Genomic DNA, 22,275 nt, shown 5'->3' on the forward strand with positions numbered 1-22,275 from the left:
ACAAATAAGAAAGCAAAATGGATGAAATTATAATGTAAAAATTTGTTACAACTAGCAGTACTTAAAATATACAGCTTTTGGTTATCAAAAGATACCATAGAAAGTTAAAGGACAATCCATAAACTGAGAAAAGCTATTTGAAACACATAACCAACAAGAAGAGAAGTATTTAAGCTTTAAAAATATATAAAGATCATCTACAAATTAATTCCCAAAAGCAACAAGCCTATAAAAAGTGAGTTAAAATTGAGAACAGGCATTGCACAGAAAACCAAATAGCCACGAAGCATTTATAAATATACACAAGCTCATTGGCAAGGGGATTAATGTAAATTAAAGGCGCAAATTAAGAGATGCTATTGGCAGACAAAAATTTAAAAAATTTTAAAATCTAACAATAACAGGTGTTATGGTGATGTGCCAGCCTATGTGAAATGTATCCGTGTATAGATGAATCTCAAAACACAAATGTGTAGTGAAAAAAAGAAATTGGAGGGGAAAATGCTGTGTGATTCATTATAAAAAATAAGGATAACATATTTTTAGGGAATCATACATATATAACTATGTTCAAAATGCAAAATAAGTAATACAAAATTTAGCATAATGGTTATTTCTGTCTGGGAGGGGGGATGGAGAAGACTTTTGAGAAGGCTTCAAAAATACTGGTATTCTGCATCTTTCAGCTCCGTAGTGAGTACGAGGGTATTCTTTTTATTATTCTTTAAAATGTGCACATACAGGATACATTCATATATGCATATTTCACAACTAACATTTCTACTAAAAATCTAGTGTGATTTTAAGGACGCCCTTACCAAATTGTTCACGTCAGCAAGTTCTAGACTGTGAGCCAGGATTTCCTTGTTACTATGTAACCAAACAAAACAGAGAATTCTCTTGGCTTCTCCCGCTGATGTAAAATGGAACCCTTCAGCCGAAACCTCTATTTCGAAAGTTCTTGTTCTTTATACCTGTCTCATTGTTCTCAATTATTTCTATAATCCACTACAAAGGTGATTTTATAGATTTGCTAATTCAACGTCATCTTTATCTATTAGGGCCTTCACAAAAAGTTCCAGTTTTTTCAAAAACGATAAAACTCGCCCTTAGTTTGTAAACAACCTGCGTACTCGAGTTAAAGCAACTTTGGAAAGCCTCCCATCAAAACCAGGGGTCCTTTTTAGTGAGAGCTTCCCAGAGCAACTTCAGAACAGTTTTTAAGAGAGGGGTGGGTCACCTCTAATCGGAGAGCGAGCCTGGGAGTCCCGCCAGAGTCGGCTCCGCCCCTTTTCTCTGCGCGGGACACCCGGAAAAGCTCTCCCCTCCTTCATTCACGCCCCTCTTCACGCTCGCAGAGAAGGGGAGCCCGTGCCCGTAAAGCCAGCGCCCTGCCCCCTTCCAGAGCCCGGCGTCAGGCCCCGCCCACCGGGGGGCTGCCGGAACGCTCTGCGCGCGCCTTTTGGGAGGCGGGGCTGGATGGGTTCGCCGCGGAGAGGCCGCAGGGTGTCGGCTTCCGCTCTCCCTCTGCTTTCAACCCTTAAGGCTCTGGCTGAAGCGTCCGCCTGTGGCCGGATTCCCAGACCCTGGTGAGTAGCCGGAGAAGTCAGGGCACCGCAGACGCGGCCGCGGCGAATTCGGGACCCACCTCCCAGCGCCTGCGCGCCCGTCCCCTAGCCAATGTGCTTGCAGCTTCTGCAGATGGCCTTTGACCCCGCGCCTCTTGGGCGGGCGAGAGGCGGCGAGCTGCGTTTTGGGGACCCGGGATACCCCCGCCCCCACACCCGTCACTGTTAGCTCTCTCTTATAGGCTTTGTTGTTTTTGGATATTAATTTATAGGTAATCTTTATATATTTTTAAAGTTTAAGTACTTCTCTCTTGTTGGTTATATGCCTCTCCTCTGCGGGGAGAGGCGGGAGGATCGAGGCCGCCCGCGCTGGGGTTGTCGCAGGAGAGTCGCGGCCGCCTGCCTCCTGGCGCCTTTGGGCCTGCGGCGAGGAGAGTAGGGTTGGCGAAGCCACCCCAGAGGTGGTTTTCCCCATTCATTTGTCAACGTGTTTGGCTCTATCAGCATCGACATTTATCTTTTGCTAAGTTTCAGGATGCAGCTGTGCCGGACGAATTTCTTTTTCCCATGCCACCGGAGCAGACTGAAATTCAGGCATTCGTGATGGTTTTCGTTTTATGTATTGTTAAGACCCTATGGATGAATGTTAAGAGAAAACGTGGAACTATTTAAAGAGGAGTAAAACAAGGGAGGATGATATAGGACTTCAAGAAAGACAAATAGGACTGGCATGAGTTGTTTATGTTAAAGAATTTTCAATAGTAGTTTGAGAGAAAAATAGAAAATAAAATCCAGGTTGGTTAATACTGTCGCATTACAGAGTATTTTCATGACAATGTGTGATTTTTCTAATTTTGGGGATATGTGTAAACTTAGAAAAAACAATGGGACGCAGTCACTCTTGTAGACTTTCAGGCTCTGTGCATAAAACATAAACAGAATCATTTCTGCTAGTCACATGATTAAATACTATGTGTAAGATCAGAAAACAAACTGTCCCCAGAGTAAAGTTAAGTTGCAGTTTATGAGTAGGTAACAGATTGTTTTCTAAGCCCATTCTATTTAAATGAAAACATGACACCTGTTAGCAGTGTTCATCTGCTTAAAAAAAAAAGTCTCTAAACCTAATTTGTGTGGTAGGTTGTAAGATGGTGGAATAGAAAGCAAGAGCTTGAGTTTTAGAGCCAAACTTGATTTGCTTCTTGCTGGTGCTTAACCTCAGAGTGTTACTTAGCCTTTCACTAAGCCCTCTGAAAACTGTACCTCTGTTACATCTGTCATCTGTAAAATGGTGTTAAAAAGAAGTTTTACTTATTAAGTTGTTATGAAGACTAAAACGGTCGGATAAGATTATGGGAACTGAATTTCCATTAGCCAGAGCGTGTACATGTTTACACTAAAACCACCTGGGCAAGGAAACCTTGGTATAGAAACTGATTTTGAAAGTTCCAGGTGTATCTTCTATTAAGAGTTGTTTATCTAAAATGGCTTCTTAGGAAATAAAATTAGAGAACAATACTAAAAAACACTGCAAGTCTGTATAATTTAGCAATAGGTCACAATAGGTCTTTAAAAGGTTAAATCTTTTGATGTTTCTAACTGGATTGACAGCAGATACTTTCTGAAATAAGTTGATGTCACAATGCTCTGGATCTTTCAGACCTCTTAAGTCAAAAACTAGCATTTCGAAGATTAAAAGCATAAAACACAAAAGTAGAAACCATAGAGTTTCAAGAGAACCTATTAGGTATAACTTCTGTGTATTATGTAATGTCAGCTGCCCTTTGAAGAAAACAGGTCTTCAATAGCCAATACCTTGAGTAGATTCCTATTTTGGGAATCCATACATCTGCAGTTAACTTGTAATTTTATTTTCTGAGGTAATTTCTGAATCATCTTTTGTCGAAGACAAATAGTTCCTCCATTCCTTTCTTCTTAGATCATTAGAATTGCTAGCTTCTCAACAATCATTATGGTTTTGCTATCTTGAAGATAATTTTTATTAAAATGAATTTTTAAAATTATTGGATGTCTCTTGCTATATAATATGTTCAGTATAGATTGTAAAAAGGTCAACCATCTGTATAGTCAGTAGAATCTATACATACACATACTGCCCAAATATATACTATTGTCAAAAACAAAAGGGCCTGAAATTAAATTGTTCAAGCCGAACACGTAATGGCCACTATGTATAAGATGTGTGGAGCACTTCTGCAGTGTAGATACGAGAACTCCCATTTTTTGACCCCAAGGAGCAATCCAGTAGTGGATCTAATGCATGTAATTAAATAGCATAATGCAGTATGTAAAGAAATGCCACTTTAGTAAGTAGGCAAAGCTGTAACAATAGAATGTATGAGAAAATGAGTACTTTTCACCCTGGAACATTAGGGAAGGTTATCAAAAAGAAGCAACATTCCAGCTTTGTCTTGAGGGATGAGTAGCATTTTAAAAGTTAGCCATGTAGAGAATAGATTTTTAGATAGAATTAACTATGTTATTAATTGCTTGCCAAATGCCCATCTTTAATAATCATCATAATACTCAGTGTTACTCTAAACAGGAAATGATTCTAAAAGTTTTATTATAATTTATGCTCAAATATCTGTGAACCCGGTAATAACTCATTGTATAGATGAGAAAAGCAGAGAAAGATGAGGTCATTTGAATAGGCAAAATAGCTTTAAAAGGCACAGGTGGAGGTTATCCGCCTTTAACCACAGTGCTCAGGCTTTAAGTTGCTGTGACTTACTGTTAATGGAGATGTGGAGGTTGGGATAGAACCAGTGAATCATCTATAATGATGTAATAAATGAACATTCTAAGTGAGTGAATTAAGTAATTAAAAAAGAAGGACCAACTTAAACTACATTTATAGGTAAGAGTAGGGTGGTGGGGCACTTGGGTGACTCAATTGGTTAAGCAACTGCCTTTGGCTCAGGTCATGATCCTGGGATTTTGGATGAGTCCCTTATCAGGCTCCTAGCCCCACGGGGAGTCTGCTTCTCCCTCTGACCTTCCCCCCTCTCATGCTCTCTCTTACTGTCCCTCTCTCAAATAAATAAATTAAAATCTTTAAAAAAAAAAAAAAAAAAGCAAAGGTGGGGTGGCGGGGCAAGGCAGCTTCTTCCATAAATGGACATTTTGTGTTCTTGTGTAGATCTGAGAAATGAATCTAAAAAATATAAAAAAGTTTCAGAGCTATTTGTCTTTTATATTTCTTCACCTTTATTTTTAAATCTAATTGATATTTACCGTATGATTAAAATACTATCCTTTTACACTTTCATGTACATTATCTTGCATGATTCACAGAACAGCTTTGTCAGAAAACACAGTAGGTAATATGTTCTTTTGTTTTGTTTTGTTTTGTTTTTTAAAGAGGTAGACATGGCTGATTTGGGACTTTGGTTTTTAGATTGCAAGGCCAATCTGACTCTTCCACACATTTTAGCACTCAGGCTCTCAAAAAGCAAGGTCTTTCTACTTTTTATATCCTATAATCATTGCTCCTGTTCTCTGTCTTGCAAATGTTCATTACTGTTATTTCCTAATCTTTCCTTATGAAATGTTATGTTCTAATTTTAGAAGGTAAAGTAGGAAAATAATCACTATATTTTATCACCCAGAGGTAATCATTTTACATGTCTTAGTGCTTTTCTTTGTGTATTTTTAATGTAGTTGAGATCTTGTTATATCCAGGATTCCTTTTTTTTTTTTTAACTTCATGGCTTGTCAAATTTCTTACAGTCCTTAAGGGAAGGATTTGTTTTCATCTTGATATCTTGATATTTTGGAATTTTCAGGACAAGAAATGATAGAGGCAGGCCAAAATTGTTGTATCATCTCTTTTCTTCTCTGTAGGGCTGCCACACTCTTAGAATTTTACTCCCTGCAGTCCTGTATTGCAGAGCTTGAAGGATGGTATTAATTGGCGCTTCCCGGAAAAGAGCATTAGGTTACCAGCTTATGTCCTCCAATTTGCTGGTGGGATTGGGATTTTTTCTTTCTTTCTTTCTTAAATTTTCAAATTGGTACTTCTAGACATGTTCCAAAAACAGTGCAAACAACTCAGTTACTGTTTATTTTTCTTGTATATTCACCAAATGGTAATATTTTACTATATTTGCTTTATCATTGTATACATGTACACACCTTTTACATTATATATAGTTATATACATTACATGTAATATGTATGTGCATATGTGTGAGTGTCTAATACATTGTCTGATGTTTCCTCATGTTTAGATCCAAGTTAAATTTTGACATACTATAGCAGTGATTCTGTTTCCTTCTTGGGTTATCTTCAAAGTTCATTTTGATCACTTGTTTAAAGTGTTGTCTGCTAGGTTTTGCACTGAGTTACTATTGTTTCCTTTGTATTAATTAGGTGTCTTTTGGGGAGATTGTTTGGTAATATATGGGTATCCTGTTTCTCATCAAACTTTTATTTCCTCATTTAATATCCGTAGATGATTTTTGCCTACTATGGTTGTTATGGTAGTTTCCGAATAGTGATATTCCATTAGTCCATCTAAATTTATTAGTTGGCATTCTAATATGAGTCTTCTTTATTCCTTTTATTTTTGCATTAAAAAAAAGTATGAAAAAATAACTGTATGGATTCATTAATTCTTATTTTAATACCTGTTATTTATGACTCCTTATGTTATTGCTGAAATTGTTCAGGATTTAGCCAGTGGTTGCCCCTTCAGCCTGGCTCTTATATCCAGTAGACATGTCCCTGACACTTTCTGAATACTTCTTACTTTCTGATAAGATAATCAAGGCTCATTTTGTACTTTCCCAGTCACAGTCTGGGAATCAACATTTCTCCAAGGAACTTGGTTCTTCTAAGCAGCAAAGGATATTTAAAAAACAGCATCTTGGACCAGATGTGTTCCTTTGATTCTATACTCTTAGTTTCTTTGATTCTATACTCTTAGTGTACAGAACTAGGAAATAATATGAATATATTAATGTGTATACACACAAACACACCCCTTTTTACTAATAAAAGCCACACATTCATGCAGATACTAATTAACAATCTGACAACACGAGTTTCATTCTAACCTCCCACTTTTTACATAGCTTTTTGTCTGTGAAAATCATGAGCCCCAGTTTCCAGCATACATTTGCTTACGTGTAGAATACACATTAAAGAATTACAGGACTCCTGGGTGGCTCAGTCAGTTAAGCGTCATTTGCCTTTGGCCCAGGTCATGATCCTAGGGTCCTGTGATCTAGTCCCACATTGGTCTCCTTGCTCAGCGGCGAGTCTGCTTCTCCTTCAGCCAGCCACTCTCCCTGCTTGTGCTCTCTCTCTCTGACAAATAAAATCTTAAAAAAATCTGCTAACATGTACCATTGCAAAAACAGTTTACTGACTGGAATTTAGCATTTAATGCTTGTTTTTTGAGTATGTGAAATATGACATGGCTCAAAAAGCCAAAGCTGTACAAAAAAGTAGACTCCCTTCTATTCTCCAACCCTTCTACCTATACTTCTCCTCCTACATTCTCTGTCCTCTTTGTTTTTACCCCCATACATAATCAACCTCCTTAAGATTCTTGTTTATTCTTCCTGTGTTTCTTTTGTGCACTTGAGAAAATATTTTTTTGAGACAATGTATATTTTATTTGCACTTGCCTTCTTTCACATCACATATCAGTATATCCAGAAAATCAATTTATGTCATTTCAAAGAGCTGTTCCTCCTTTTATTTAGCTTAACATCCCAGTATTTTATAATTAAAGTGCTATATATGGATTTATGTGCTATTTATGTGCTTTTTATTTTTAAGGTAATTTCCATGAAGTAGGACTTCTGAGTCCAAAGATAAATGGATGTGTAATTTTGTTAGCTATTGCCAGATTCACAAAAAGACTACACCAATTTACATTCAGCTAGTTTGGAAGTGCTTTTTTTCTCGTCTTCTTACCAACAAGATGTATTTTTGTTTTTGTTTTCTTAGTCTCCTGGATAAGGAATGATATCTTTATGTAATTTTATTCTGCATTATTTTAAAGATTTATTTTAGAGGGGGAAGGGGCAGAGAGAATCTCAAATAAGCTCCATCTCACAACCCTGAGGCTGTCCACTGGAGCCAAAATCAAGAGTTGAATACTTAGCTGACTGAGCCACCCAGGAACAGCTTTAATTTGCGTTTTTAAAAATTCTGAGTGAGGTAGAAGAACTTGCCAGTATTTTCACTGTTAATAATGTTTTGTTAATAGTGTTTTCAGATATGCCTATCTTTAAATTTATGTAATTAATTTGCCTTTTCCTTTATTGCATATGAATTTTGAGTCATTGTTATAGTCTTCCATTAAACTCAGGTTATAAGGGAATTCAGATGGAATTTCTTAGTCATTTCAATGGCTTTGAGCCCTACAACATGCATTATTTTTTGGGAGACTGTGGAGGAAATAGGGGAGGATTGTTTAAAACTCCTGATTTAGGGACGCCTGGGTGGCTCAGTTGGTTAAGCCACTGCCTCAGCTCAGGTCATGATCCCAGGGTCCTGGGATCGAGTCCCACATCGGGCTCCTTGCTCAGGGGGGAGCCTGCTTCTCTCTCTGCCTCTGCCTACCACAATGCCTGCTTGTGTGCTCGCTCTCTCTCTCTCTCTGACAAATAAATAAATAAAATCTTTTTAAAAGAAAAAAAAAAAACAAACTCCTGATTTAAAAGGAGCAGAGAAGCTAAGAACATAAGTAGAAAATAGAAAGTGGCAGGATCTTGTTAAAACTCATGATTTTAAATTCAGTATCCATGCATGTAAGTGAGTTAAGATTAATCAGAAATAGTTCAGATATTTACAAGGACCTAAAACCAGGTTTGAAGATTTTACTGATTGGATTAAGATAATCTTCCTCTACCCTAACAGTCCTCAAGAAGCAAACACAGGTTTTCTCTGGAGAAAAATTGTCTCTAAAAATTTTCATTACAATGGCTGACATTCAATTAAAAAAAATGCCCAGCTTGCAAAAAAAGTGACCAGATGTTGAGAGAGAACAAAAACAGGCAATAGAAGCAGAATCCAGTTCAGGTTAATAGAGGTGGACTTTAAATAAGTGGAATTAACATGTTCAGAGAATTAGAAATTGGAAAATTTTAGCAGATAACTGATGGCTTTAAAAGAGTTAAATGAAAATTCTAAGAGTAAAATAACATTAGATCACAGCTAAAGAGAATTAGGAAACTGGAAGAGTTCAGAAGTACTCAGACTGAGACATGGAGAGATGAGGGAAATTTTAAAATGTTTAAAAAACTGTAACATTCTAACAGGAGTAATGTATTCCAACATGAGAAATGAATTAGAAAGCAATAATGGGCAAAAGCAGTATTTGAAGAGATTGTGGTCAAGAATTTTACAAAGCTAAGGAAAGATATCAACCCACAGATTGAAGAAGCATGTTGGGCCCATAAGCAGGATAAATACTAAGAAAACCATATTCCATAGCGAAACTGCTAAAAGCCAAAAATGAGAAAAATAATAAAAGGAGCCAGTGAAAAAGAAATTATCCTTAAAGTCTTTAAAAAATTAAGGGCAAGAACCAGAAAACAATAGTTGTTTTCAACAGAAACAAAGGCAGAAGATAATGGGTTGTGCTGAAAGAAAATTGCCAATATAGAAGTCTATAGATCCATATTACAGTGAAGGCAAAATATATTTTTGAACAAATTAACATGGAATTTATTAGCAGCGGGCTGATACTAAAAGCCTTATTAAAGTGAGTAATTTCTTCATGATAAGATTGTTTTGAATGGAAGTAGGGGGATGCAGGAGGAAGTGAAGAGCAAAGGGAAGAGTAAATGTAATGAACGTTGACTGTGTAAAACAATATTCCATCTGGTGGGGTTTAAGATGTGTGTGAAAAGTAAAGTACACCAAACAGGAGCACAAAATTGGGGGAGGGATAAAGGAAATAAAGTCTTCTAAGTGCGCTTTTATTGTTGAGGCATAGTAGAGTTCTAATTCATCCTGGATTTTGACGAGAATGTATGCTGTAATCAAAGATAAAAATAAAAGCAAAGAATGTAAATGTAAAATTAGCAAATAGGGAGAAATAAAAAGGTAAGAGAAAAAATGCAACTTGAAAGGAGGCCAAAAGAAAAAGCAAGGGTGTAAGAAGTAGATTTAAATATCTGTATTTGCAGAATTGTAAATGTACTGCATACTACAATTACTGGACAGAGTCTGTCAGGTTAGATTAAAAACAGCAACAATAATAAAGTGATGTCCTATTTGAAAAAAAGCTAACTAAGGTGACAAAAAATGATGAAAATGATACTCTGGTTCAGCATGAACCAAATGAAATCCATTGTAGCTAAATTAATATTGGAGTCGAATGTAAGACAAAACCCATCAGTGGAGAAGGAAAGGACATTTCATTGTAAAATAAGATTCAGGAAAACAGTCTGCAAATTTGTATCTACATGACATTAAAATTATGTAAACTATAGATATAAATACAGTCATGGGGGATTTTTAACACAGAAGATGAGTGAGGATATCAAAAATACAAACAAAACGGTTAGCATATTTGGGGTGCCTGGGTGGCTCAGTGGGTTAAGCCTCTGCCTTCAGCTCAGGTCATGATCTCAGGGTTCTAGGATGGAGACCCACATCAGGCTCTCTGCTCAGCAGGGAGCCTGCTTCCCCTTCTCTCTCTCTGCCTGCCTCTCTGCCTGCCTCTCTGCCTACTTGTGATCTCTCTCTCTCTCTCTCTTAAATCTTAAAAAAAAATGGTTAGCATATTTGGTTTGGTAGACACAAGTAGATGCCTGTAACCACTATCTATGGAATATGTATCCTTTTGAAGTGTATATGGGACACTTAATAGAAGTAGTCATTGATTAAGCCTTAAAGCAAGTCTCAACACATTTCAAAGGACTGAAATCATATAGGGGATGTTTTCAGTGGATTCACACTATAAATCAGCAAGAAAAAAATCTAGAAAGTCTCGCAGATATAACACACTTATAGTCATGAGATGAACAATAATGGAAATTTCAATATATTTTGAGCTAAGTGGTCATAAAAATACAGGGTACAAAACTCAAAAGATACTGCTAAAGATGCGATGGCAACAGCAGTGGTATAGTGTTTGAATCATTCTGAGATCCTTAAACAGACCATTAAATAGTAAAACCAAAACAAATACCTGTAACAAAACTGAAATAACAGATTATCCCCATAGACCCCAAGGTAAGAGTGGAAGGGGACAGCTCACTCACAGCTATAAGACTTCTAACTCGGTTTGTGCTGGAAGAAGGAGAAGAAAGCAATAGTGCATCTGCTTCAATTGATAACACGGATACAGATGTTCTATTTATGGAATATATTAAATATATAGATATTAATTTGAAAGGAGGATAGCCCAGTCTGAGAATAAAAGCTGCAAGGGGGATATTAAATATAATATAGATATTAATTTGAAAGGACAATAGCCCAGTCTGAATAATAGCTGCAAGGGGGGGAGGGGAACTTTGAAATCTTCTATCTAAAGAGGCTAGAGCATCTTGGTATTCAGGACAAAACCCCCACATGCAAGAGTAACTTCCTGAAATAACTTTCAAATTGAGCAGAATAACAAAATAGAAGCCAAGAAAAAAAAATCCAGAAAAATGTGGGAATGGAAGAAAACCCAGCTGATCTCAGATAAAACTCAAGGCCATAGAAAGATTTCACAAAAACAGTATAATTTCTCTAGAGCGTTGGGTTGGGAAAACTACCATGATAAAACACTCCTAAAAATTGAGAGAAAATTATTTCATGTAATATTCAGTAACAGAAAAAGATCAGTCAAATCTCATACAAAGTCCTTATAGGCAAAAAGTTTGAACATACTTGTAAACACTGAAGGCGTGCCAGAGAGGCATGTTTATAAAATATGACAACTGTAAACTAGTATTTAGATAGAAATAAAATAGTTATAAGATATGAATAAGCACATTACAACTAAGAAAGATCAGAAATGAGCTAATTATTTCATAAATGACTACAAGATAAACACAACAGATCAGGCCTTATAAGAGGGTAAAGAAACTTAGAAAATGCAGTTTAAAAAATTGAGCAAAATTCAAAAAATTAAGATTTTCTATAGAAGAAAAAGGAGTGAAACAGAACAAATATTATAATTGCAAACATTTGCTAACTAAAGTTGATGCCAGTAGGTTAGTTAATTTCTTATTGGGAACATAAGGGAGTTCCTGTATGATTGTTTCTTTTTTCTCTATGAAGTACTATTGACTCTTGAGTGCTGGAGGTTAGGGGTGCTGACTCCTGTGCAGTTAGAAATCTGCATATAACTTTTGACTCTGGAAAAATTTAACAATCAATTACCCACTGTTGACTGGAAGCCTTACTGGTAACAAATAGTTCATTAACATATGCTTTGTATGTCCTACATACATAAAGAAAAGAAATGGTATTAAAATAATAAGAAAGAGAAAATACATTTTTAGTACTGTATCATGTTTATCAGGAAAAAAAAATCCACATATAAATGAATCTGCATGGTTCAAACCCACATTGTTGAAGGGTCAACTGTGTAAGACCTAGCTATTTGAAGATAATAAAGGAAATTCAGTGGGTATGATGAAAAATTAAAATGAAATTCTGAGGTTAGAAAAGTGAACATATTAGAGTATGGTAACAGGAAGTTAAGTGGTCTTGAGTGTTTACTTGAAATTTGTGGTCATGAATTCAGTGTGAAAAGTTAGCATGGTTGCATGTTTTTGTCCAATATATAGTTCTGTAGTTCTGAATCAAAGTCAAGACACACGTATTTATTTGAAGTTTTACCAGGTATGTATCAAGAAAGGAGAGAAGTGAGGAATTAAAATGTTGGATGATAAACTGTGTCACTAGAGACAAAACATGAAGAACAGGAGAAATAGCAGAAACAGTGGACTCAGTGGATAAGACATCTCAATAAGGTCAAGAAGTTGCCAGAATGGATTCTATTAAACTAGAGGGGTTCAAAGCACAAAAGGTTATGTTTGGAAAATGGGGGGGGGGAGAAGTAAAGATTTTGGAGTGGTATAAAACACTGGATCCAGAGAGGAGTATGATACCTGAGTTGGTGAAGTGGGGGTGGAAGAACAATCTCTAGAAATGAGGCAAAGAATTGGGAGGCTAAACTGCTGTATGGATCATCCATGTTTGTAGAGTCATTAGAAATAGTGATGTAGGAAGAGAGTATGTTAAAAATATTATGAATAGAAGATTATTAGATTGAGAAAATGGTAAAGTTTGATGTCTTGAATATTTTTTATAAGTGCTCTTATGGCAGTATTTTGTAACAAGTCTTCAGTGGTCTCCTATTTAGCAGAAAACTCCTCTTTCTCTGGTATAGGATGATTCTAGCACGGCATGATAGCTTTATTTTTCCTCCTCATCTTGTTTTCTTAGCTGCAGCCTAGAGAGGTTTTTTTTTTTTGTTTCATGATGTGTCTTTCACGTCCAGTAAATATATCTTTGGGCACACTTTCTCTAACACTATGGCCATCTTTTTCCTTTCCTTTTCCATCAGCCTTTTGCATATTACACTCATTCTTTTAAGATCTTACTATTTTTTTCCTAAAGCATCTTCTTCAACTTATGTAAGGCATTTTATTGCTTTATATATGCCTTTCACTTCTCTGCTGGCACCTTTCTTTGAATTACAGTTACTTGCATGTGTCTTCTGCTTTCCTTATGGACTCTAAGCACCTTGAACATAAGAACTATGTCTAACTAAATCTATCTAATCAGTCTGTTTCATGTGGCGCTTAGCATACTAGTTTTTCCACAGTTGAGTTTCTCAGTTAAGTTGAGTTATACATCTTTTTAGTTTTCTAGACTTTTGTTGATATTTCAACCAAATGAAATTTTTGTTCAAAAACAACAGTAAGGACTTAACTGTTTCTCATCTTAGAGTCAGCTATGTCTATTTTCATAATGCTTGCTTTAGTTTATGTGTAATGGTATTGATTGGTTGCATGAGATACTTAAATGAATTTAGTTTGTTGGTGTGGTCACAATGTATCCATTTAATAATAAAATATAATAACTTTTTTTTATAATAACTCTAAACTAGAGTCTTAGGAGCAATAGAGAAAGGGTCACTTTGTATTTCCAAAGCGTAAGGAGAATACTTGGCATGAAAACATTTTCATCAAATCAGTGGATTAATACAGTTTTAAGACAAAATTCTCCAGACCTATCTACCTATCCCTTTCCATTTTCATGGTTTTTTTAATGAGAGTGAAAGAACTAATGTTTTGGAATGCAGGTTTGGGAAAGAGGTGAGACATCAAGTAAGTGTCAGAGAAGGTTTAATGTTGTTCCACAATATTTTTATATATTTTATGTATATCTAATTATATCTAATTATACATATTTATAGCATATCTATATGTAAAACTTATATAATCATGTAGAAGGCTAATATGCATTTTAATAATATGTGTGTACCTATGCATATATATATATATGTATGTTTATATGGATGTACCATATCTATTTAAATAAAATGTTGAAGCTGGCAAAACAAAATTAAAATTGGTTAGATTGTTTATGTTTTGGAAAACTATGAAGAAAGGTAAGGATGGTAAATACAAAAGTCAAGTTCTCCTTAAGGTAAAGGGACAGGGCTGGTGATTGGCAAGGGGCACAAGAGATGGAAATGGGCATTTACTCTGGCAATTTCCTTTTTGAATATTTATGTGTTTCAACCTAGACATGTCTTTCATATTAATCTTTAGGTGTAATGTCTTTTGCAATTAAACACGGTTAACTTTGAGAGGAATCTATGATTTTAGTCTTAAAAAGAAATATGCTTGCTCATCTTAGTATTTCTTGCTTGTATGCATAATGATGTAGCAATTTGTAGAAAGTCTGTGTGTGTGTGTGTGTGTGTGTGTGTGTGTGTGTGTGTGAGACAGAATTACTTACGGGTTAGATTAAGTGTTTTTCTGTCTTTTCTATTAGGACTAGTTTATTGTAACAATTCTCTAGAATAACAACAGCATGGTTTATTATAAAAAGTCATATTTTATAAATAAAGTTAATGTCAGTTTTTCCCCAAATACTTTTCTAGTAAGAAATTTGTACATAAAGACATTTTTATATGTATATACCTATGTACATATACACACATTACACACACATGTGTATATATAGTTATTGAAACATAGAAATACAAACACCATACCATTTTAAAAGTTTTAAGTCCATGTTTATACTTTTGATCAGTAAGGTGTTCATAGTTATAAAGCAGTGCATTTTTATTATTTATTTATTTATTTATTTTTAAAAGATTTTATTTATTTATTTGACAGAGGTCACAAGTAGGCAGAGAGAGGCAGGCAGAGAGAGGGGAAGGGAAGCAGGCCCCCTGCTGAGCAGCTAGCCTGATGCGGGACTCGATCCCAGGAGATCATGACCTGAGCCGAAGGCAGCAGCTTAACCCACTGAGCCACTCAGGTGCCCAAAGCAGTGTATTTTTAAATTAGGAATCCCTTACTTGTGATCAGTCTTTATCTTTCTTTTCATTTCAGAAATGTCATAAAATGTGATTACTCTCTTCTTGTGCAGTCATTATTTTAGTTAAAAGTTTGTTGAAAATCCATTTAATGACTAGGCTTTTAATCTATTCATAAGTATTTCCTTTTTTAAACTATGAGCCTTTAATTTTATATTTGGAAAATTTTAGTCCACTTGCATAGAATATTCTTCCCTATATTCAACATACACAAAATCTGTTCAAGTGATGCAAAATACTTTCTTAAATAAAATTTCTAAGATGTTTATCTGACAAAATATAATTGTGATACTTCCAAATAAATACCACCATTTAGTCTAGCCGTGTATAGATTTGTAGACATCAGTATTTGATGATACAACTAATGTATTGCGCTTTTAAAACTTTTCAATGTAATGAACTTTAGGGATTTTAGTTTTCATTCAAATACATTGGGAAACATTGTCAATACCATTTACTAATTACCATTTTTCAATAAATTACAGCTAAATATTTACCATTTTGGAGTTTAAAGTATGTCATCATGGCAAAGTTTCGAAGAAGGACTTGCATCATTTTGTCACTTTTTATTCTATTTATTTTCTCCCTGATGATGGGTTTAAAAATGCTGAGACCAAATAAAGCTACTTTTGGAGATCCTTTTGGACTTGAACTTCTTCCACTACTTCATCAACAAACTCGCTTAGGGAAAAGCTTCGATTCCCAAAACAATGACAAAATCAACCGTGAAACAAGTAACAAGAATTTAAAAAGTGTTGAAATCACTATGAAACCTTCCAAAGCCTCTGAACCTTACCTGGAAGAGCTGCAACCTCTGAATTATTATTTACATGTATTTTATTACAGTTGGTATGGAAATCCACAATTTGATGGTAAATATATACATTGGAACCATCCAGTCCTGAAGCATTGGGACCCTAGATTAACCAAGAATTATCCACAAGGGAAGCACAGTCCCCCGGATGACATTGGCTCCAGCTTTTACCCTGAGTTGGGAATTTACAGCTCTCGGGATCCTTCTGTCATTGAAACTCACATGAAACAAATGTACTCAGCTTCAATTGGTAATTATTTTTATGTGTGTGTGTTTAGATATGTGATCTGTGTGTGTGTGTCTGTGTGTAAATGTAGAACATTTAAGTTACTAATTACTCTTCACATTGTTATTAATTATAATCTTAAACTTATAAACTCTAAATTAAGCTGCATGTATGTTCTTAAACATCCAGGAAACCACTTTTTAATAGTACTTTAAAATGCATTGTAAAATTTATAATTTTTGGAACATTTCTAGATATATTTTTATTGATTTCTAATTTAATATTAGAAATTTAAGAATTGAATTAGAAATTAGAAATAGAATGGAATTAGAAATTCAATTAGAGTAGAATTGAAATAGAAATAGACTTAGAATTGAATTGTCACCTACATAAGATACATTGGATTCTCCCACTTCAAGTATACAGCTCAGTGATGTTTCTGTAAAGTATACACCTGTTTAATCATTAGCCCAACATGAAGTAAAATATTCTATAGCCCAGAAACTTTCGTAGTGCTTCCCTCTTGCACCTTCATATTCTTCCCCAGGAAACTGTGAATCTAATTTCTCTCACTGTAGTAGAATAGCTGTTAATGTTCTAATACTGTGTGAAAGTAGAATCATCTAGTGTGTGTGTAGGTGGGCAGGGGGGGCCTTTTGCTCGGCACATCATTCTTAAGTTTACCCATGTTGTTAACTATGTCAGTAATTGAGTTATAATTATTGCTGGGTAGTAATCCCCCATTGTATGATTATAGCCATTTGTTTCCGCATTCATCTGATGAATATTTGGACTGTTTCAAATTTTTGGCATGTAGTATATCATTTGGTCTTGTTTTTCTGTTTTTAAAAACTTGTCTAATCTCTGCTTTTTAAATCTATGCTTATTTATATGTAATAGAATAATGATATGGTTTATTTTAAATGTTTTGTTTGCTGTTTTCTATTTATACTATCCTATTCTCTTTTCTTCTTTTCTGCCTTTTTTTATAGGATATGTTTATCCCATTTTTTTTCTTCTGACTTTTATTTTATTTTATTTTATGATTGCTCTAAACTTTACAGTATGCACTTTAACTTAACTGGTCACAAATCTCTGGTTATTTTTGTTCCCTTTTTCTCTCAACTTTGTCTTCTCTCTAACTTCTGGCACTCCAGCTGCACACATTAACATAGATTTACATACATTATCCCACAGGTAATTAATAAAAAAATATATAATTGGGTGCCTGAGAATTCTTCAAATTAACCTACGCTTTAAAATAAAAAATGTCTCTGCTGTGTTTCCTCTCTTATTAGTGTCCCTAATACTAGGGCCACAAAAATAAATTGGGTGTTCCCATATTTTTATAGCTGTAAAAAGGGCCAAACTCATTATTGAGCTGATAGGTATATAGAGGTATGCAAGGCATTTCATGAACAAAACAATGTAGAATTCTGTGAATCTACATCAGGTATGCAAGATGACTTGTTTTTCTTCTGTAATTATTTTTTCCAATTATTTAAGAAAATTTAATTTATAGTATATACTTATAGCTCCAGTTTCTATGTTCTATGATATAAAATATGACATGAAATAGGATTGCTAAATTCAGAGAGCATTGACTACAGTCTCAGTTTACAATTTACTTTTGGGTAGAGGACCTTTCAAATGACTTTACTATTTTGTACAAAGAATTTCTATCACATTTAAGGCTTTTTTATTACAAGGTTGGCTTGTTTGTGACTGCTGTGCTTGACAAAAAATGGATATCCATGGTAGTTTCAGATTTTTTTTTTTTAAAGCAAACTGAGCTTTATGCAATGAGTATTCACCCCACCCCAACCCCCTGGCCCCCAGGTATGGTTTATCTGAAGAAATAATATGAAAATGACATCTTTGGTATGTTATTATTTGTGATTAGGAAGAAAACTTCCAGTTCATATGTAGTTTTATGCCTATCTTATGTTTATGAAGACCTTTTCCCCTTATATTATTTTACTATGACATAATATGTGTGAACATGAATTATTTGAAAACATTGTCAACAACATAATTATTTTAATTTTAAATGTTGACTGTTTCACTATTGATCAAATATTTCTTTTGGTAGGTGTCATGGGAAAAATAAACCCTTTGATAGAAATAAAAGTGACATTTTAATCAATCTGTATGTTATTTCCTTATCAGTGAAGTATTGAATTATACTAATTTTTATTGAAATATTGACATTTAACATTCTGTAAGTTAAAGGTATATAGTGTAGTAATTTGATATATATTGTTCCATTTGATTACCATTGTAGCCATTAGTGAGTCCTTCTATCACATCTCCTAATTATTATTTTCTAATAGTGGTGGAAAAAATGAAGATCTAGTCTCCTAGCAAGTGAATGTTTTTAATACAGTTTTGTTGTCTATAATCACTGTACTATGTATGAGATTTCCACATCTTATTTATGTATTAGTATCATATGTGTACCTTAAACAACCTCTCTCCCATTTCCCCACTACTGAGCCTGTGGTAACCACCATTTCACTCTTTGTTTTGTTTGCATTTCATACAAGCTATCGGACAGTATTTGTCTATGTCTAACTTAGCATAATGTTCTCAAGATACATCCATGTTGTTGCAACTGGCAGGATTTCACTACTTTTTCTGGTCGAAGAGTATTCCATTTTATATATGTATATGTTCACACTTTATACACATTTATATATATATGTGCGTGTGTGTGCACACATGTGCACGTATGCATCTATCTTTATCTGTCCATCTATCTGTTTTTATCACCATGTCTTCATCCATTTACTCATTGATGGACACATTTTGGCTGTCGTGTAATGCTGCAGTTACACAGGCATCCACATATCTCTTTGATAAAGTGTTAATTTCTTTTGGATTTATACCCAGAGTTGCGACTGCCAGATTATAAAGTAGTTCTATTTTTAATTTGCGGGGGGGACCTCTATACTCTTCTCCATAGTGGCTGAACCAATTTACATTCCCACCAACAGTGCACAAGAGTTACCTTTTCTATACATCCTTGCCAACACTTACTATCTTGTTTTCTTGATAATATCTGTTATAACATGTATGAAGGGCTATTTCACTATAGTTTTGATTTGTATTTCCTTGGTGGCTAATGATGTTGAACACCTTTCATGCCAACAGTGGCAAGTCTTTGGAAAAGTGCCTCTTAAGTTCTTCTGCTCATTTTTTAAGTGGATAATTTGTGGGGATTTGTTCATTATTGAGTTACAGGAATTCTATGTATATTTTGGGTATTAACCCATTATCTGTTAAATGATTTACAAATAATTTATTTGCCTTTTAGTTTCTTAATTGTTCCTTTCTCATTGTATAAGCTTTCAAGTTTGATGTAGTCCCACTTGTTAATTTTTTCTTACTTGGGCTTTGGCTGTCCTATCCAAATGTTTAAGTCTGATCCATTTCTAGGTGATTTTTGTGTGTGGTGTAAGATAGTCCAATTTTCTTTTCCTGCATTTGGTTATCCTGTGTTTCTGGCATCATTTGTTGAAGAGATATTCTTTCTCCATTGAATATTAATATTCTCTGCTTCCTTATTCTTTATTAGTTGACTATATATGTGGGGGTTTAATTCTAAGTACTCTATTTTATTCTGTTGATCTAAATGCCTATTTTATACCTATTTTCATACTACTGTATAATTAGTATGGCATCATAGTATAATTTGAAATCAGTAAATATGGCTCCAGTTTTGTTTTTCTTTGTTATCATTGCTTTGTCTATACAGGGTTTTTTTGTGGCTCCATACAAATTTGAGGATTTTTTTCTTTATATTACTATGAAAAATGCTATAGGAATTTCTTTCTTTTTTTTTTTTTGGCTTAAATAATGGAGGGTTTTAAAAATATATTTTTATTTTCATTCAATTAATTAACATAGGGTATTATTAGTTTCAGAGGTGGAGTTCAGTGATTCATGAATCTTATATAGCACCTGGTGTTCATTACATCCTGTCACCTCCTTAATGTCCATCACTGAGTTACCCCATCCCCCCAGCCCTCTCCCCTCCAGCAATCTTCAGTTTTTCTCCTATGATTAAGAGTCTCTTATAGATTACCTTGCTCTGTGGAGTTCGTTCTTTCTTTCTTTCTTTCTTTCTTTCTCTCTTTCTCTCTTTCATTTTATTTATTTGTCAGCGAGCACACGCACAAGCAGGGGGAGCAGCAGGCGGAGAAGCAGGCTTCTCACTGAGCATGCAGCCTGACATGGGCTTTGATCCCAGGACTCTAGAATCATGACCTAAGCCAAAGGAAGACACTGAACCAACTGAGCCACCCAGGTATCCCACGCTCTGTGATATCATCTTGTTTTATTTTACCCTTCCTTCACTTATGTTCCTCTATTTTGCTTTTTTAAATACCACATATGAGTGAAATCATATAGTAATTGTCTTTCTCTGATTCACTTATTTCACTCAGCATAATACCCTCCAGTTCCATCCATGTCGATGTAAATGATAAGTATTCATCCTTTCTGATGACTAATATTCCATTGTATAAAAATATATACCAATCTTCCTGGGACACCTGGGTGGCTTAGTCGTTAAGCATCTGCCTTCGGCTCAGATCATGATCCCAGGGTCCTGTTGTTCCATGGATCTATGTGTCTGTTTTTGTGCCAGTACCCTATCAACTTGATGATTACAGTTTTGTAATAGAACTTGAAGCCTGGAATTGTGATGCCACCAGCTTTGGTTTCCTTTTTGAACATTCCTTTGGCTTTTCTGTTTCCATACAAATTTTAGGATTATTTGTTCCAGCTCTCTGAAAAAAAGTTGATGGTATTTTGATAGGGATTGCATTAAATGTGCAGATTGCTCTAGGTAGCGTAGACTTTTTTAACAATATTTGTTCTTCCAATCCAGGAGCATGAACGTTTTTCCATTTATGTCTTCCTCGGTTTTGTTTATATATAGTGTTCTGTTCTATAGTGTTCTGAGTACAGATCCTTTGCCTCTTTGGTTCGGCTCATTTCTAGGTATCTTATGGTTTTGGGTGCAATTGTAAATGGGATCAGTTCTTTAATTTCTGTTTCTTCTGTCTTGCTTTTGGTGTATAAAAACGCAACTGATTTCGGTGCATTGATTTTATATCTGCCACTTTACGGAATTCTTGTATGTGTTCTAACAATTTTGGGACAGAGTCTCTTGGGCTTGCCACATAGAGTATCATGTCATCTGAGAAGAGTGAGAGTTTGACTTCTTTGCTAGTGTGGATGCCTTTTATTTCTTTTTGTTGTCTGATTGTTGTCTTTCTGGTACTATGTTGGGCAACAGTGGTGAGAGTGCATACCTGTTGTGTTCCTGACTTTGGGGAGAACCTCACAGTTTTTCCCCATTGAGAATATTTACAGTGGGCTTTTTGTATACTGCTTTTATGATATTGAGGTATATTACCCCTATCTATACACTACAAAGAGTTTTAATCAAAAAAGGATGCTGGGGCACCTATGTGGTTCAATCAGTTAAGCATCTGCCTGGGGCTCAGTTCATGATCTCACGTTCCTAGAATTAAGCCTGGTGTCACTCTCTGCCTAGCAGGGAGATGCTTCTCCCTTTCCCTTTGCCCCTGCTTGTTCTCCCTCTTCTCTCTTTCAAATAAAATCTTAAAAAAAAAAAAAAAAAAAAAAAAAAAAAAAGCTGTACTTTGTCCAATGCTTCTTCTGCATCTATTGAGGGGATCATGTGGTTCTTGGCCTTTTATTAATGCACTTTATTCGTTGATTTGAGGATGTTGAACCACCTTTGCTGCTCAGAAATAAATCCCACTTGGTTGTGGTGAATACTCTTTTTAATGTACTGTTGGATCCTATTGGCTAGTATCTTCTTGAGAATTTTTGCATACATGTTCATTAGGGTTATTGGTCTGTAATTCTCTTTTTTTGATGGGGTCTTTGTCTGGTTTTGGGATCAAGATAATGCTAGCCTCATAGAATGAGATTGGAAAGTTGCCTTCCATTTCTGTTTTTTGAAACATTTCAGAATTATAGTTATTCTTTAAATGTTTGGTAGAATTCCCTAGGAAAGCCATCTGGCCCTGGGCTCTTTTTATTGGGAGATTTTTGATTACTGCTTCAATTTCCTTGCTGGTTATGG

At 35.1% G+C, this 22,275-nt stretch overlaps 1 protein-coding gene across 2 annotated transcripts in view; it reads left to right on the forward strand.

Moving 5' to 3' along the window:
• Nucleotides 1-1,343: 1,343 nt before the first annotated feature.
• Nucleotides 1,344-22,275, forward strand: part of MANEA (mannosidase endo-alpha) — a 79,845-nt gene continuing 58,913 nt past the window's right edge. Inside the window, exons 1-2 of one of the 2 annotated variants that reach the window (XM_059401080.1) lie at nt 1,344-1,589; nt 15,958-16,175. In XM_059401080.1, the coding sequence (XP_059257063.1) occupies nt 1,480-1,589; nt 15,958-16,175 (328 nt within the window). In that variant the 5' untranslated portion in view covers nt 1,344-1,479. Of the gene's footprint in view, nt 1,590-15,596; nt 16,176-22,275 lie in introns of both variants that reach the window. The other variant, XM_059401082.1, reaches the window with a different exon arrangement.

Source organism: Mustela nigripes, chromosome 5 (assembly GCF_022355385.1).
Source record: "Mustela nigripes isolate SB6536 chromosome 5, MUSNIG.SB6536, whole genome shotgun sequence".
Taxonomy (NCBI): domain Eukaryota; kingdom Metazoa; phylum Chordata; class Mammalia; order Carnivora; family Mustelidae; genus Mustela; species Mustela nigripes.